Here is an 18,290-nt window from a genome sequence, read left to right on the forward strand (position 1 = left end):
GCAAAGCTGTGACTTGCTTCTTCAGACAGCCTTTCTTTTTCTGTTTCATTTAAGAACTTTGATGGTTGGGATTCCGGAGCCTTTTGAAGCTTCAGGACTTTGTTCATTCACTTGTCCAAGCTATAAGTTATCAACACCAACAGGCAGTCCAACCAAACTTAAATATAAAGAGACTGATCATTTCAAATGTCTCCACAGTGGAGGAGCTTTGTATGAATCATAAACAATTCCAATACCATGCTTGTTTAGGGACAGCTGACTCCATTTTTTTTCCTTTCCTAGTTAAACATAATATTAAAATTTGATTTATCTCTATAGTCTCTATATTGTTCGTTATCATGTTTTTCTTCTCTCTAATCATGTCCTCAGCTAAAGGTCAATTTGCTTTATTTATTATTTTATGTATGTGTGTATTTATGTATGTATGTTTTTTTTTGAGTTGCTTCTCCTCTAAAATCTTGTTATTTATAGAGCATAAATTGTCTCTATTGTTTCATGGTATGTTAAGGCAACTGTCCAACCATAAGCCCATAGCATGTACCTTTTTCATGATCATAAAAATAACTGCACATTTCCTCTTTTGTTATCATTTGCTCCCTTGCTATAAAGAGGTTTCCCTGCTTTGGATCTGGGCTGCCTCATTCTCCTACTGAGGAAGACTGCAAGTTTGGCCAGGTCATAAATAATTTTTTAACCTTGCAACATCTTGGTGTTAGCTCCTGGTTTCTGACACCATAACATGCTGTGAAGGATTTCCAAGGAACAAGAGAAAGGCTCCTAATTGTGCCTAAAGGGCTATGCTCAGGTGACCATGTGTGGTTCACTGGGTTTCCTGTTCTACTATGATGGGTTTCCTATTCTACTATGAATTTTAAAACCTGAGTCAACTATAGGAAAAACCATGAAGGCATGACCACTCCTAGGTTGAGGAGGCTTTTATTGTAGATACAAGGGAGAACATCAAGAACAGTGTAGACTGAACCAGCAGACTAGACCAGGCTATTGAGTGTATGTGTGTGTGTGTGTGGAGGTTAAGAGAGGGGTTAGTGAGAGGGGAAGAGAAGAGAGAGGGAAGAGGAAAGAGGACAAATGGATGAAGAGAGGAGCCAAGAACCAAGAGAGTACCTGGCTAAATGGCTGAGTCATATGGGAAAAAAAAGTTTGGTGGAGGGAAGCAGCGTTCATGGGCTGGAGAGGTTTAAGACAAGGGCTAAGAAGTGCTGACAGGAGCCAGGACTCTGTAACAGGTACTGGAGATGCTGGGAGAACCTGGTAGCCAGTGTCTGCTTTGATATATTAACAGGTCCTCAGTTAACCTTTTGCCTCATTTCCTTGAAACCCAATGTTAAGTTAGTTGCAAGTACTCACCAAAATAATTCACCTTTGCAATAAATATTGAACAAGAAATAGAAAACAAGAAGTAGATAATGAGAAATTTAGTGAGATTTACTGTTTTGAGAAAGTCATGATACCATATTAAATTTAGTTGTATTTAATATTCATTACTATCTTAGGAAAATTATCTCAACTTTGGTGACTTTTACCTAACATTATTGAAGGCAATTAGTGCTGGCCATTTAAGAAGGATCATGACATAACATATAATATATGCTTTTTCAAGTCAATTCCAGTAATTCCTTGAAAACAGTGATGTATTAAAGTACTAAATATGTAGATCTGCCTCCACACAGTTATTAAACAGAATTTAAGAATAGATTGAAACAGAAGTCTGAGGACAATTTTATTAGAAGAAAAACAAACAATCAAAAAAACCAACCAACCATAAAAACAAACCCTGTCATGTCAGGCAAGCTGTGAATTTCAGCAGCTGACCATAAAAGAATAATGGAAGAGAGAAAAAACATGCCAAGCCATTTGAGCCAGCAAAAAGATCAGACATGGCAGACAAGAAGCCACATGGAAGTGTTGGTAAGGGCTTTAGTGGAAGATAAAGATGGCCAATGTATCACAAAATGTGTAGTTAGGTTCTTGTCAACATCCAAAAGAGATGGAAAAAAAAAGTTGTGCCATTCTGACTCAGGCCCAGAAAGGCAGGTAGGTCCAGCTGAACCTGGTGGTGGCTTCCCTGCGGGTGGGATGGAAGGTGTGTGTGGGGGGTTCCTGGGAAGGATAATTACTCTGCCTATCTCTAGCATGACTTAAAGTGAGTCCCCTTTCTTAGAGGTGGTCCCACAGCCAGGTGATTGGTTGGACCTTCCTGGAAGGTTAAGTTCCCACCCTGAGCCAGCACTCTCTTGTGTTCGATGGGTTTTTATTGCCACTGACACTATGGTTTGAATGTAGCTGTGTCTCCCAACATTTCCTGTTAGAGGCTTCCTCCTCAGTGAGGTGGTAGTGGAACTTTAAAGAGATGGGAGTGCAGTGGGATTACTTGGGTCATTGGGGAGTGTCTACGCAGAAGGGAAGGGCCTTCTTCTCTTCCTGTTCTGAGATATGATCTTTCCTTTTATAATCTTGCCATTGCTATGCCTGCTTAGCGGCAACAGCCCAGGCAGGTTCTGCATGGACTGCGGTGCTCTTTTCAGCAGCCACATTTGTGAGCTAACTAAACCTCTTCTTTCTGGTTAGCCTGCATCATCAGAAGCACCAATAATGTCCTTTTAACAGAAGCCATTCTCTCGGTCATATTCTCCACATGGAACAGCTAATGGAATACTGGTCAGAAGTGTCCAGTCTTTTGTTTATAATCCGGTGTCATGTGCATTAAATTTGTGTTGTGTTGAGGCTGAGCGTGGTGGCACTAGACTGTAATCCTAGCACTCGGGGAGGCAGAGGCACGTGGATCTCTGTGAGTCTGAGGCCAGCCTAGTCTAAAAAGCAAGTCTAGGACAGTCAATACTACACCGAAAAATCCTGTCATGAAAACCAAACCAACCAATCAACCAGCCAACGAAACAAAAAATCTGGGTTGTGTTGATAGTTTAGAAGACATTTTTATTGTGGAAGAACCAAGTCATTCTTCCTATTCAAAGAACCACTTAAGACAGACATTAAGATTTTTAACTCAGCACCTAAAACAGCAGAATACTTTACTCCCTGGGGTAAAGTGTTCTCTCCTGTAATTCCAAGCAGAGACTAACGACTTGTCACTGACTACATCAGATAACCTTCCAGTGGCTTTCCAACTCTACAACAATACGCTTCCTTTGAAAGTCACTTGCAAACATTGAACTTGACCCATACACCTAAGAACATAGCACTTCAGAACCTGTAAAAATATTTTTGGTAGTGTTTTGGGTCCTTATGATACAACTCAGCTCAAATACATCAGGGCAAACATCTTCATTTCTCTCCTATCATGATGAAGCTGACAATACACTTATTAAAAGCCAACACAAATCTCTTAAGCGTTTTTGTTGTTTAAGCAAAAGTACATATGGACATTATATTCATGATGTCTTGGGAAACACATTCATCTTTTTTGTCCTGTCTATCTGCAGTAGTAGTTGGTCCACCCATAGCAGAATCCTTTTAGTTCTTTTCCACTTAATTTTTAGTCTCCTTTTTTAGCCACTCCCCACCCCTGCTGGCCATCTCAATGATCATGAACAACCTACGCAGCGAGCGAGCCTTTGGATTCAGCCTGGGTCTGGTGTTGTCCAAGTGACTGAAAGAATTTCCAGTGCAGATGCATTCTTCCTCTGCGATGTTTGAGATGTGTATTTCCTGGTCAAAAATTAATCCCAGAAAAAGTCTCTGCTTGATGTTATGGCTAAAACTTTTGTGATGGGGATAAACTTCTCTTTAAAGTTTGTAGGGTAGAGCTAAAGGGTTTGAAGTAGGATAAAAATTAATTCATTTTCCATTTTTCCAAGAAATGTGCAGGTGCAAAATTAAAGTGGGGATATGAGTTGGGCACAGAATTAATATCACTTAGAAGGATTCACTATGAATCAGATCACAACTAAGTGCTCTTCAGAGGGGATATGACACACACTCCACACATCTGTGTAAACCCTTTATTAAAGCAACAATCAGAATACAGAATGAATCACACATCATGTTTTCTTCTTACTACAGTGATATCAACTTATATCCTAGTCATTTGTTTATATATTTAAATTATTTCTTATTTCTTCCTGATACTTTTTCCATCTCATTTCCTGTTTAACAAAGAATGTTCAGAACTAGTGAAGCACAGCAAACCAAATATATGGGAACGTAGTCTCTGAAACTAACTCACTCTTCATGGTTCTGTAGTATTAGACACATTTTGAGGCTTTTGTAATTGGTTAAATAATAAAATTAATTTTTCCATAATGTTCTTAGAATGACTTACTTTCTAGCTTTATTCTAGCTATCTTTAATGATTGCAGTTTTCTCAGTGTTACCCCATTTACATTAACATTTCTAAGGAAAAAAAGTAATTTAAGGAGCATCTTTCTTACATGAGATTTTACTGTATAATAGTCAAACACTTAGTCTTTTGGAAAATATAATAAATAATCTGTTCTATTTGATTATTTTATACCCACAAATGATTTGTTTCATTCAAGCCTGTTAATCTCTGAAGAAATCATAAAAATTTCATTAAGAAAATCAACTTTGTTACTGGTTTGAAGTCTTTCTCGGTGAAATGTAAAATCAATAGCTTAAAGTTAACAGATTTCAAAATGTGTGGATATATAATGGAGTTTGGTTGATATGTAAAGACTACCAGCAAGTGTTTGAGAAGACACAATAAAAACAGGGAGTTATTTAGGGGGTTGCAGAGAGGATGTGTGAAGATACGTGGAAGATAGCAGTTGAATGTGCTGAGGAAATAGGGTTTGAAATAGACTTCGATGCCTCATTTCTTACCAAATAAAAACACTGAAAGGAAATCCCTAATTAAGGTAACCAAAGGAACTGCTATTTAAAAGTTTTAACACAGGAATAAACATACTACTTCAAACCATGTAAGAAAATGTAACTGGTTCATTTTTCTAAAACATTTCTTTCAGTGCCAGACTGGTGTCCCCATAGTCACCAATAGTGGCTGCACTAAATGTCCACTGTGCCTGTCAAAACATGCAAACATTCATTCTTCATGCCCTATACTTTGTGTGCGATAGAGCTGAGGAGACGCCACTTCGCCAGTGGATGACAACCCAAGCATGGGATAGAAAGCACGTCCTCAGTCTGTCAATGTGATTACACAGCCACAACTAGATTCGTTCACGTTGCTTTCTCATCATCTCCCATTTGCCCTTCAGAAGGACGTGTCTAGTTAAAGAAGAAACAAGAAAAGAAGGGGAAGGGATCCTGAAACCCATTGTGTGGGATGTCAGGCCTTTCAATCTTCCTTGTGAAAAAGTAGTGTTCGTGAGCACCCCAGGCATTCTGGTGGTAAGGACATGACACAACAATGCTTGGCATGGGTGAGAACATTCAGGTATTTCCACAGCAACTTATATACATTATGTATCACATATGACACATTTGGTTCCTAGAGATTTTAGTCAAGTATTAGTATTTCTTTTTGCCAACTGCGATGTACAAAAAGATGAAAACAACAGATGTGCCCTAAAGATATGAAAATATAAATATATAAAACAAACCATTATAAATTACATAGATTTTTCCCATATAAAATTTTGGGTATTTTTTCCCCATTTAGAATAAATACCATCCAAGTTTATAGATCATCTAAGAAAATTAAATATGCATATGTGTGTGAATCATTTTCAGGATTTCAAGAAAAAAATTGCTAGAGGCGTGACCAGGATGACTCAGAAACCAGAAATTGTTTGATTTCTTTTTTTTTTTTTTTTAAAGAATGAGTATAGAAGATCCATCCAAAGGTTGGGATTGAGTGTGGAACTTTAAAAACTGCCCAGATGAGTCCATTGTGCACACAAGTGTGTGTCTGTGGGTTCAGTGGGACTCCGTTTGTAATTCTAAGAACTTGGATGGTTTACTTTTTTGGGAAACTATTGACTGAGTGTTACAAGGTCTTTCACATTTCATAAATTCTAGTAAAAGGCTGTTCTCATTTTGGAAGGCTCCCTGGAGGGTAGCAAGAGCGTAGAATTTCTGATGGAGAAATTCCATATGAAGCAAAGATCCCTTTAAGGTGGGAGATTCTTACACTAACAACATCTGATGCCATAAAGAGAGCGGTTTGAAAATCATCCTCTCACTCTCTATCCTACTGCAGTCTAAAGAATCAGGATCAGCCTGGATACATTCTTTGGTCATATATATCAGCTCTTGTTTCATAGAAAATCTGCCTCCTTTAGCTTATTATTCTAAATCGGTATCTATATGGTATGGATACCTTGCCCTGCAGTTTCCATGAGGAATTCCGTACATGGGTTTGGATGGAATGAGAGCTGAATATAATAGAGTCTACGTAGCATTTGTCAATCTTCATGAAAATCATGGACTTGGCATATTCTAAGAGACTTTTCTTCAATGTGACTGTATATATTCCCCATCCAGAGAACTACCAAAGAAGTCATGGCTTCTTATGGCTGCAGGCTACAGGTTTTTGTTTTGTTTTGTTTTGTTTTTTAAGAGACTCATAAGACATTTCAATTAGGTGCTAATAAATTCCTCTTAAAGGGAAATGTGATCAAACTCCAAGTCTTGTCAGATTGTTTTCCACATGGATTGTCTATAACTCTGTCCCAATCACTTCTGCGCACAATTCTACTACCCTCAATTACAGATACTCTCCTGTAAGGTCATATCACACACGCACCTCACCGCACGGGCCTACTTTTGTTCCCATTGACTTAGAAGGGTTATTAGAGTTTGAAGACTTTTGTGAAATTCTGAGGGAGCTTCAGGGGTCATCTAGATAATTACGTGCATATTCTAGTCCCATTCAAATAAAAAAGATCAAAACCCTCATCACACTCACCACACTATGTGGCCTAACTCTGATCCCCCCCCACACCTTTTTCTTTTTTAAGTTTCAGTCTCCCTTGTTTGTATTTGAAAATAAAATAACAGCACTTGCCCTTCTTTCAGAGATTAAATCTAAATTGTAGAAGTGAGCCTCATAATTCATTTTCGGAGGGAAAAAATTCTAGATATTGTTGAAAACACCACGATCCCTTGCATTTGAGCAAGTAACAGCATTAAAATGGCTTGGTAACTCAGAGATGAAAGCAAAAATTCTCAAAACAATCATGAAAAAATGCATTTTTAAAAAATACTGTGTTCTTTCTCTGAATGTGATGCTATTGGAGAGAAAAAAAAAAGGTGCTCAGAGTTCAGTCCGGTTTGCCCTCTCTTACAGAAAGGAAAACTGAGGCCCAGATTTGCCAAAAGCAGCTAGTTACTTGCCTGGCAGCTAGTTATTGGCACAGTCAAGTATTAAATCCCTGGATGGCTGGTTTGTCGTTCTTCTCGAATATCAAGCTACCTTACACATACTGCATTCTAGGGGGGCAAAAAAATTCAGTCACTCCAGGATAAAATCATCTATGCCATCATCCTCACTCAGCTTGCTAGCTCCTTTTGCATGACCAACAAGTCACGTATTCAGTCTGAAGGGGACCTGCTTATGCTCATGACAGAGCCGCTAGTGGGCCAGTTCCTGCCCCACACACATCTGCTGCTGCTGAGCTGACAACATCTTATAGGCCCTGCAAGGCCTTCTGGGAAGCTGACATGCCGTACCTACAGGAATTCTCCAAAGGCCTATTTTTGGAAGCAGCACGTTTCCCAGGTTGGAGGGTGCTGACACTTGCAGGTAAACCAATTTCATGAGTGCTATGGGGATATGTAAGCATTTGCAATCTTGCTCCACACCTCAGCAGAGCTTATCTGAATGCTCTCAGAACTGGGCAGGTAAACGTTCTTATTTGACTGTTAAAGTGCTACTTGGGGGCAAAGTTTTTCTCAGTTTCACAATAGCAGCTTCATTGAAAACAAAAAGTATATGAGATAGATGTGAAGTTGTTACTATTTTTCTAAAGAGAAAATTAAAGAACAAGAACAAGAACTACTTCAGAGTATTACAAATGACTTACAGATGTCAGTCATGTCAGTGGCTGACACCCAAGACTCTGAGGTAAACATACTAAGGAAAAATAAGAACAAAGGTGACACAGAAGACTCCAGCAGAAAGAGCAATTAATATTAATATAATAACAACTACTCCATTATAAAAGAACTGTGAAGATAATTTAAACTGAGAAGAAAGTGCAATGAGCCCATGTATGAGCATTTGCTACTGCAGCAGACCTAGAATTTTCAAAGGAAAAGCAATGCAGTATGCATTAGACAGGCCTCCTGAACTCAGAACATCTTACAGTAATAGCGTACTCCTGGCCAAAAGGGCACCACCAACGAAGGGATTTGGCAGAGCATGGCCTCTATACAGATCAGATCACATGGTACAGACCTCTGCCCCATCTTATCAGCTCCGTACCCCAGCACTTCTCACATCCTGTCCTACTGGGGTGATTCTAGTCAAACGAGCTCCGCGCAGGTGTCGTCCCTCTCATGGGGCATAACTCCAACCTAAGGGATGAGCGTCTCCTGGTAAGGCTTAGCGGCAAGTGCGTACTACATTTGTATTACAAGGAGCAGCCCCTGATTTTCTTGATATGCATAGCTTTTCGAAGTTAAGATTAGACATGGCTTTCATAGATAATGCAGATGTTTTTGTCACATGTCACTGCTGGCTCTGTCGTTTCTAAGTGTGCTGGTGGCAGTCCTTGATCTGGTGCCTCTACCGGCGAGGCCTCTTCTGATGTCAGCTCTGTGGTCGTTATGTCTGTAGAAGGCTCTGCAGTCTCTGGGGAGTGTTCCTCTGATGGTTCTGTCTCCTCTTCATCTTTGACCTCAAACTGTTCGCCCTCTTGGTCATCCACGTGATCCTTTTTGGACTGGGGGTGAACTGAAACCTTGATGGCAATCTGCTGAGGCTGTTCATGCAGCGACGAGGCATCCGAGTCGGTGGTGGGGGAGTCGCTTCGCTTCAGAGAGTTGGGGATTGTATATACCTCATCCCTATCTGTGGCTTCTTGGCCTTCTGGGGTATGCCTCACAAAATTCTGCCCCTGCTCCTCTAGCCCAACCACTTCCATGATCTCCTCCATGATAGTCCTGCAGTTCATGATGAGGGGAGGCAGGGGCACGCTCCTGGCAAGCTCTTCTATGTACCGGGCAAATTCCATGGTTTTGAACTGAGTTACTTTGGCGAGCTCTAGAGTTTTGGCTGAGGTAATGATGGGGATGCGCTTAGCAATCTCAAATGCCTTCTGCAGCTTCTCCGCACCCTCTGTCCTAAAGAATTCATTGATGGCTTTCTCAGTCTTCTTCAGGTGACTGCTCATCATACACAGGCGGGTAATGTTGAGGATCATGACGATGGTGAAGGCCACGAGGCACACGACCATGTAGTACACACCCATGTCTCCAGAGGTAAAGATGACTCGCAGGGTCACCGTGTTGTTTACAGTACCGTAGACATTAGACGCCATGCACGTGTATTTGCCTCTGTCTGAGAAAGACACCTTGGTGATGTTCAGGAGGCCACCGTCCAGCATTTGCCATTTTCCTATTGGAAAGGAGGGAAGAGAATTGAACCGAGAGTATATGATTTCCATTGCAACACGATCTTATGCACATCTAAAAACATCCACAGGGACTGACGATAGCCTCGAACAGGTGACAGATGTACTTGCTGGCTACTTGTGATACCCTCCAATCCATCTCCTCTGGGACATTGCAAAGAAGCACTAATATTGGCCCTATGTTATGGGCGGGAAAATTGAGGCACAGATGAGCGACTTAACTAAGGTTACATATTTAAAAGTAGTATATATAACAAAAGCATGGATTTGGACTTAAAAGGCTGTATCTTCCCCTGTTTTTCTGTTTGTGGTGATGGTTCAAATCCAGGGCCTCACACATGTTAGACAGATTGCTCTATCAGTGACTTGTACCCCAAGTCTCTAGCACCCTATCTCCCCTCATCCCTCCCTCTCAGCTTCATGCCCTCTTTGTTAAAAGTAATTATCCTCTCAGTCCAATTAGTGCTGTTTGTGTACTTGTGGGTGTGGGGACATTCATTGGAATTTGGGCAGCCTACCAGAGGTGATGTCCCCAAAGGAGTGGGACTTCCTTAGCAGGCAAAGTTACATTGTTAACTGTAGCGTAGAATTCCAAAATCGTGTTACAAATTAAGATAATCTGGAAAAAGGCAGCATTTTAAAGAAAGAGTTCCTTAAGGTACCATCTGCTTTTCTAGCTTGCCTGTGAGCAGAACTCCACTGAACACACTTCTCCAGGGAGTCTAAGGATGGAATGGAATGCATTTTAGGTTCAACATAAAACCTGGGGAAAAATCAATAAAATTGTAATTGTTTGCTTGGGCAACCTATATCCGTGTTTTTATCCTTCTATGACTTCAGCTAATTAAACATAATTTATATCATTAATTTTGTGACTTCACAGTAGATTATCTGTATTGTTTGGAGTTATAAGTTGATAATGATGATTCAGAGGTCAAACATGAATTAATATCAATTAGCTTTAGCCTTGAAAAAGAAACCAGTGAAGCCCCATCAGGGTGATGATAAGCCTGGTAAGAGGGAGAAGGCACTCTGATAAATACGGCCTCATGCTAGCCTGGGAATGAAGGTCTAAATCCAGTGGGATGGGATGAATTCTGAGCCCGTGCCCTGCAGCTCTCAAGATTCCTGTCAAGTAAGATATTAGCTTTGGTTTCCAGGTATTGGATCAGGGTCAAAAATTAAATACTAATACCCACCTCATAGTGGCTCCTACAGAGCAAGTAAGCTCCAAGCTAAGATTTTTGGGAGTTTTGAGGAATGGGCAGATAGTTCTTCATAAAAGGCCGCTTGTCCTCTGAAGCATCCAGAGGAGAGGGGATAATTTAACAAAGTTTTAAGTGTCCATTATTGGCATGCATCTGAATTGCTTCTTCCCCTCAGGGTAGTGACTTCTACTTACCATGAAAAGTCTAATGAGGCTGAGACTGGCTTAACAACTTCTAATGGCATTCACAAGTTCAAGACCCAACACTGCTAACTTCCAGAACGCCTGTACAGCCAGGGTGTTGAAGGACTGCTGTACAAGGTGTCGGAAGACCTGGTGTATTCTAAGCCAAGGGACATGTTTTGAAAGGCTAGATTCACCGCCAGATTTGTTGATACCTGCAGTTCACTCTGGGGAAACCGGTCTTTCAGCAGATGAGTGATTACTGACAGATATATTATGGTTCGAAGCTCAGAACTACTATTCCTTAAACTAACAACTCTTAACTACTTTATCCAACCCTTACAAATCTCATTTATTCTTTTTTTAAAGTTTTTTTTTTTTAATTTATGTGTAGGCATATGAACCTGCATGACTTTCTTCCTTGGAGCCCACGGAAGCCGGAAAAGGGAACTGGAGTTCCACATGGTTGTGAGCCATCAGACGGACGCTAGGAAGCGCGCCTGGTTTCTCTGCAAAAAGCAGCTCGTGCCCTGAACTGCTGAGCCATCTCTCCAGACTCAGTTGCTTTGAAAAGCTCAAGTCAGTATTGTGACTTAACTGTAAGGAATAATAAAATAAATAGATATGATCCCCAAGCAGTTTGAATTTATACCATTACCTTAGCTAAATAACAGCATTTTCCCTTCCAGCGTAGGAGGACACTGACACATTGATTTAGTTCTTGAAACCAAAAGCATGTTTGTTTAATGGATTCAGGTATATCAATGCCACTTAGAGTTCTGCCCATGTGTCAAATGGTAAAATGGACACGTGATCTAGACTTACATTCTGTCACCAGACCACAAAGCAAGTCAAAATATTGGAAGCCTACAGACAGACAGGCACACACGCACACACACACTTCTTCCAATGCTTATGTCAGACACACTAGGGTTCTGATCCTCTGATTGAAAAGGCGAGGTACATCTCTATCTGTTTCTATCACTTTGCTGGTGAGTTCTCTTTTTTCTGGACTTTAAGCTTCCAAATTCTACTTAACCTCAGCTTCCCCTCTGATTCGTAAAAAATGGATTTGTACACGGTCTACTAACACAGAGTCGTGAAAACCAGAAAGATACCATGAATTTTGCTTTGTGGTTTTCCTCCATCAGGTTGGACCAGGCTCAAGAAACATCTCTGCACGGTTGCTCCCCCGCTGGAATCACGGGGTACATGGTTCTCTGTGCCATAGTGTTCCATCCACCTCCATCTGTGAAAATACCCTGTGGGAGACCTATTCTGGAAGGGCCCCAACTTTGGTTGCCAGAACGTGAAAGACATAAGAACACCCACAGTGACTGTCACGGGGAAATCTTCAGTGCCATGAATATGAAGCAGGCGCACACCAGGCCGCTGCTGGGCGGTAGGAACTGTAGCTGGTAGGAATGTCAGAGCTATGCGCTGAATTTTCATGAGGCTGTGCCACTTGAGTGCAAATAAAAACCTGAAGTGTCAGCAGCTGAAGTCAAGGCAGCCCCATAATGCTTTGGGAGGTAACATAGGGGAAGCTGTTGACGAGTACTTACCTTCTGAAAAGAAAGCAGAAGACTGAACATCCAGCATTTCCCAGCACTTATTTGAGTTTGTTCTACCCACTTTCTGTGTCTTGCTTAGGTTGTAACTCTTACCCTCAAATTCCAAACTCTTTCCCTCCATCCTCTTTCTTCCCAGTGCTACCTTGCAATGCAACATCTCTGAGGCTTCAGGCTAAGACAAAGACACATTCGTTACTGTAGATTTGTGGTCACTGAGCAATCTGTCACTGTCTCTCCAGGAAATCCAGGCAGAACATGTCTCACACCTGAATGGATACGTTATGACAACCTCTCCTTTGCAAAGAGAAGAGTTACCAGATGTGGGGTTTGAGCTGTGCTGTGGGGCATGTGCTGGGCTTCACAGCAAGGCTGACGTTTTCAGAAGGGCAGCAAGCTTTTTTCCCCTCCCTCCCTCCCTCCTTTCCTCTCTCCCTCCTTCTCTCTCTCCCTCCTTCCCTCCTTCCCTCTCTCCCTCTCTCCTTCAGTCAACAGATATCACTGAGTAAATTGTCTATATGCTGGCTCTGCACTAGATGATGACAATTCTAAGATGAGTAAGACATGATTCCTGGCTACAAAAATCATCCAGTCCCCAAGGGGAAAGGACTCCAACAGACAGCTCTAGTACTGTGTGCCACGTGCAAGTGCAAGGGCACGTGGAAGAGGGAGGGCAGCAGGGGGTGAAGATGGGCAGAGGAGCCAGGGAACAGAGAAGAGACTTTTAGGGCCAGTGGGGGATGGTGGAGGAAGAGAGAGAGAGAGAGAGAGAGAGAGAGAGAGAGAACACAGTGTGAGGTGCTGAGCTGACAAAGCATGCATAAAACCAAGCAGGGCTTGGAAGGCTTGAAAGGAATGCAGGGCCAGGGGCAGGATGCATAGCACCCAGCAGAACAGGGACACTGGGGCCCCTTCAATGTTTGTGCTTTATTTTAATCAGCTTTTCCAGACACACAAGAAAATCTGAAATTCCAGATTAAAAGTAACTAGTAGGAGTTTTAAGAATTAGTAAGAAGGGATTTCAAATAAGAGGAAGACTTTTGGAATAACCAGACAGACATTGAAATGACACGTAAATCTCTGTTTTATGTAATAAATAAAACTCCTATCAAGCACTCTTACAAAATTAAAACTATGAAATTAATAGAGGACATAAAACTTTGGTGAACCTAGGGGGTGAGGCCTTTTCTAGGCATGAATTGCAGAAGCTTTAAAGGAAAATTTGTCAATGAAGAAATGGAAGGAAATTAGAGACTGGGAAAAAATTCTAGAATATGTGACAGACAAATGCTTAACAACTATGAAACAAAAAAACAATATCACAACAAGGACTCTAAGTAAGCAACAACAACAATAACAACAAACCATTATCAATTAAGAGAAAATCCAAAAAAAGAATAGGGACAAGGACCAGAAAGAGTATCAGGGTTTTCCAGCCAGGATTTATTAAAGAAACCATAATTATATGTATAAGAATCAAATTCCCATTTTAAAACATTAACTTTCACTTTTCATATTGCCAAAATAAAGAGGAGGGCAATGACTATAAACTGCATCACTCACAATGAGGAGAAGGACACTGCCCATAAAGCAGGTGGGTTAAACTGGCTGGATAAACTTTCGGAAGCATGACCGGAGGTATCTGTGACCTTTCTCTAGACCTCTAGAAATTTACCACATCAAGCAAACCCCTCAACTGATGGGCAAACAGCGAACCAAGGTAATGAGAAAAATTTCCTTTTCAAAATAATGTGTCTTTTGCTTAGATTATATTTCCCCCTGGAATTCCTGTCCTGTCCCTGGCTCCAGAACTTTCCTTCCCTGCCATCTGTCTCTAGGAGAAGCTGCAACTTGGTTCCAAAGCAGGTAAGTGAGGAGCCTGGGGTCACGCACCTCACTTGTGCACGAGCTACATCACGATGTTATTGCGATAGGACAGCAGACTTTCTGGCAACGAGGTTGTCAGGACCATGTGTTTGGAGTTAACTTATAAGCAACAAGGAAATCCTCCAATACAGGCACTATCATGACTCAGCACCACCACAACCTTCCAGCACTTTTGCAACGACTTGTGATCAAGTCACTGCTGCGAGATTGTGAACCCCAATTAAGGAGTTTAGGAGCTGAAGTGCCACAAGGAAAGTGAGGACATAACCTACAAGGACCCAGTACGCAGTCACAACTTGCCTCTCCAAAACCAGTCCTGCATCTTTCCTGCTTTCCCCGAGGCGGAACGTTAGAGAAGCATTATGCTCTCAGAAAGTCCACGGATTATTTATTTGAAGGAAAGGGTTTTCTCCTTAGCAGTATCACCTTGAATGTATGCATAAAGCAGCCGATAGGTGACTCCCCTCTAGCTCCAGGGGAGGGTAAATAGATTAAACCCGTTCCCAATCTCCTTTGGGTACTTGGGCTCTTAAGCTTCACAGCCTTGCCAAAGAGCAGAGGTTCTGACAAAATTAGTATTTTTTAAAACCAATATACATATAAATGATTAGGTGGAGAGCATTCCAATAAACATTTATGCAAATATAGACAGCCAGTCTCTTCAATGAGTACATTCCATCGATACGCAGAACGTGTGTGTTTGGGCCTATTTTCAGCTGTGCCAAATCCAGGCTGCTAAGGCAAAAGGATCCCATGCCTCTCTCTAAAATATAATTACAAATAAATTCAGTGCCACATGGCTGCACCTGTTCCATGGTTTCTAGGACAGATGTCAGCCCCTTGAAGGCACTGAGGAATCAGGTTACAAATACCACAAGCTGCCAGCGCTCTGGTGCTCTTATCCCTACTCCTCAACCCTCCTGAGAGTCCTCTTCAGACAGAATGCTGGGGCAGATCTACAAGCCATTTTCTATGTCATTTGGGGCAAAGGTGGCTTGGGATAATAGCTCAGCTTTCAATGCAGGAAGGTTGGGTTGGAAGGATTTGCTGTTCAAATCTGAAGCTCTGTTCTGCTTAGAGGAATTAATACCTGAAAATCCTTATATCCTGGCAAAGAAAAGAAAAACTGATCCTCCTGCTAATCTGATATGATAATTTTAATTAAAAAAAAAATGCCAAGCCTGTCGTTCTATGCATGCTAGCTACAGGCTTTTATGAGAGTGGCTACACTTAGTCTTCCAAAACAGGAGCACAATACCCTAGCTTCATAAAAGTGGCTTCCATCTGGAGAAAGTGAGTTGTCACTCTTATGTGTGATAGATCTGAAAGGGTCTTTTCATGGCCAAGACTGGAACTGTCTGGGCTTACATCCCAAATTAAGCACAACTCACTAAAATACTCAAAGGGTGGCTATCAGGTTGCTCTTTAATACGGACCAATCTTGAACTCAGCAGGTTTCTTTAGCGAATTGGGAGGTGTCTCTTTGGGTCAGGCCACAGCTTCTCATTGGGATGTGTGCTGCGGCTGCAAGTGGTGCTGGGTGATGAATTCAGTGTTGCTGTGGGACCTATTCTGCTCATGCTTGGTCCTTGTTCATTAGATGTGGACAGGGGAGCGTCCCTGGAGATCCTCAGTTACAAGAAGGAAACCTGTCTTGGAACCGGCCACATGGACTCTTGGTGGTTCCAGCTGAACATCCACACAACAAAATCAAAATGGAATGTTTACCCTGCACAGAATATGCTTTGTAATTTCTATATATTTTTGCCTCCAGGAGAAGAAGGATATCAGTTACCAAAAAGTACTTTGTGCACAAAAACAGAGCTTGTTTTGAAATCTCAAATAGCATTTAAGAGGATAATTTGTTTTTGCACTTACTGAAAAAAATTTGTATGATTATTACTAGTGTGTGCCACAGTGCACATACAGAGGTCAAAGAGCGCATCTGGATTTGTTTTTCACCCACTGTCCAAGGCTCAAACTCAAGTTGCCAGGCTTGTAGGATAAATTATTTTGCCTACTGAGCTGTGTTACCAGCCCCCAAAGAAAATTTTAAAAGGTTTATTTATTTTGATTTGTGGGTATGAGTGTTTTGCCTGCATGTATGTAAGTATGTATACATGTATATGTACTTCATGAATGCTTGGTACATGCAGAGGCCAGCAGAGGGCAGCAGATCCTCTGGAAATGGAGTTTGGATGGTTGTAAGCCCTTATGTGGGTGCTGGGAATGGAATCTAGTCTCCTGTAAGACCAGCCAGCCCTCTTAACTGAGGAGCCATCTTTCCAGCTCCCAAAAACTGAGGTTGAAACACTGAGACAAAAAATGAAAAATTATCCAAAAAATTCTTTGTAATACGAGACTCTATATTAGGAAATGGGGATTTTAACACTTTAACTATATTATTGCGAGGGCAGAGCAAAGCACTGACAATAGTAGCAGCTGTCATTTCCTGTGAGCTTGGCAAGTTCTAGGTACGACGGCCAGCACTTAACAGACAAGTGTTTATTCAAGACCTTCAAGTCACCTTGGGAGCGAAGAAAGGATTCTCTCTGGTTTAGAGGGGAAACCAGGGTTTAGAATAGCTCACCACTGCAATTGCATAAACTTGGTTCAGTGCCTTTGGGTGAATATTTTTATTCGATGTACTAAATGAGGAATTTGTGTAGATTTTTATACATTGACTTCCTATTTTATACTGGAGGTAAAGGGTGATTTATGTTTATTGCTGTGAGAACTGATCCCCTATATGTTATGTACAGTGTACATTATATATATTATAGGCTTGTGTGTGCGTGTGTGCATGTGTGTATATATTCATGAGTGTGTGTATGTGTGAGTGTATGTGTATACATGTATGTGCTTGAGTGTGTATATGTGTGTGTGTGTGCATGTGGATGAGCGTGTATATGGTGTATATGTGTGAGCGTATGTTTGTGTGTGTGTGTGTGTGTATTTGATAAAGCAGAGGGGAGAGAAATGACCCTCTTGAAACCTGAGTGACTTGCATCTTGCATAACTGGTTAAAAGGCATTTCCAGTCTAGTAAAAGATTTTGTGAAACAGTGGAGCAATGTAAAGGCAGTTCTGGGCAGTTTTCTCCTGTGCTGTTTATTCAAGAAAATTCCAATTTGTTTTTGGTGACAGAGTAGTATACAAAACAAATCCACACAGAAAGTAGACTGTAGGACACAGGGTGCAAAGTGCAAAGGAAGAATTTGCCATCTCTAATAGCCAGGCATATTTCCAGGGCCGTGCACTCCTCAACTTTCTTGAAATGCTTTTTACTTTTATCACACATACCTCTGATAGCGGTGCTAACGTGAATTTAAATGGTTTAACATCTCAGTAAGAAAACACAGTGAAACACATTAGAGAATTGGCGTGTCTGAAATAGTGAGGACTTTTCTTAGTGCTTCCCAGCCACGTACACATTTCTACTCACCTCCAGCAAAAGGAAAACCGAAAAGAGAACATTTCTGGCTGTTTGCGCTCATGCATGTTTAAATTCTGACTGAGTTCTGCATCACGGTTGGTGGACCATCCAAAGCACTCTTTTAGTGAACTTCCCAACTGCAACCTTCCAGATAGAGATCACACGTTATGCTTTCCTGATCCCGTGGAAACAAACTGAGGAGAACCAGGAAAGCGAAACACACCAGCTGCTGCTACTGTCAGGACAGGAGATGGCTCCATTCTTTCCAGCACAGCTGGGGCTACCATGCATGGTAGCTAGCTCACTGTTGTGGCACAAACAAGGTACGAAATTGTTTCTTTCTCTGAAAACTACAAAGTCAGTGGCAATCAGCTCCTATAAGAAAACTGACCACTGATTTTGAACACTGATTTTGTCCAACACACACACACACACACACACACACACACACACACACACACACACACACAC

General features: G+C 41.4%; 1 protein-coding gene across 1 annotated transcript in view; it reads right to left on the reverse strand.

Moving 5' to 3' along the window:
* Window positions 1-2,946: 2,946 nt before the first annotated feature.
* Mfap3l (microfibril associated protein 3 like) overlaps window positions 2,947-18,290 on the reverse strand; it is a 43,470-nt gene continuing 28,126 nt past the window's right edge. Inside the window, exon 3 of the mRNA XM_055597897.1 lies at window positions 2,947-9,520. Within this exon, the coding sequence (XP_055453872.1) occupies window positions 8,589-9,520 (932 nt within the window). The 3' untranslated portion in view covers window positions 2,947-8,588. The remainder of the gene's footprint in view (window positions 9,521-18,290) is intronic.

Source organism: Psammomys obesus, unplaced genomic scaffold, assembly GCF_907164565.1.
Source record: "Psammomys obesus unplaced genomic scaffold, mPsaObe1.curated_primary_1811, whole genome shotgun sequence".
Taxonomy (NCBI): Eukaryota; Metazoa; Chordata; class Mammalia; order Rodentia; family Muridae; genus Psammomys; species Psammomys obesus.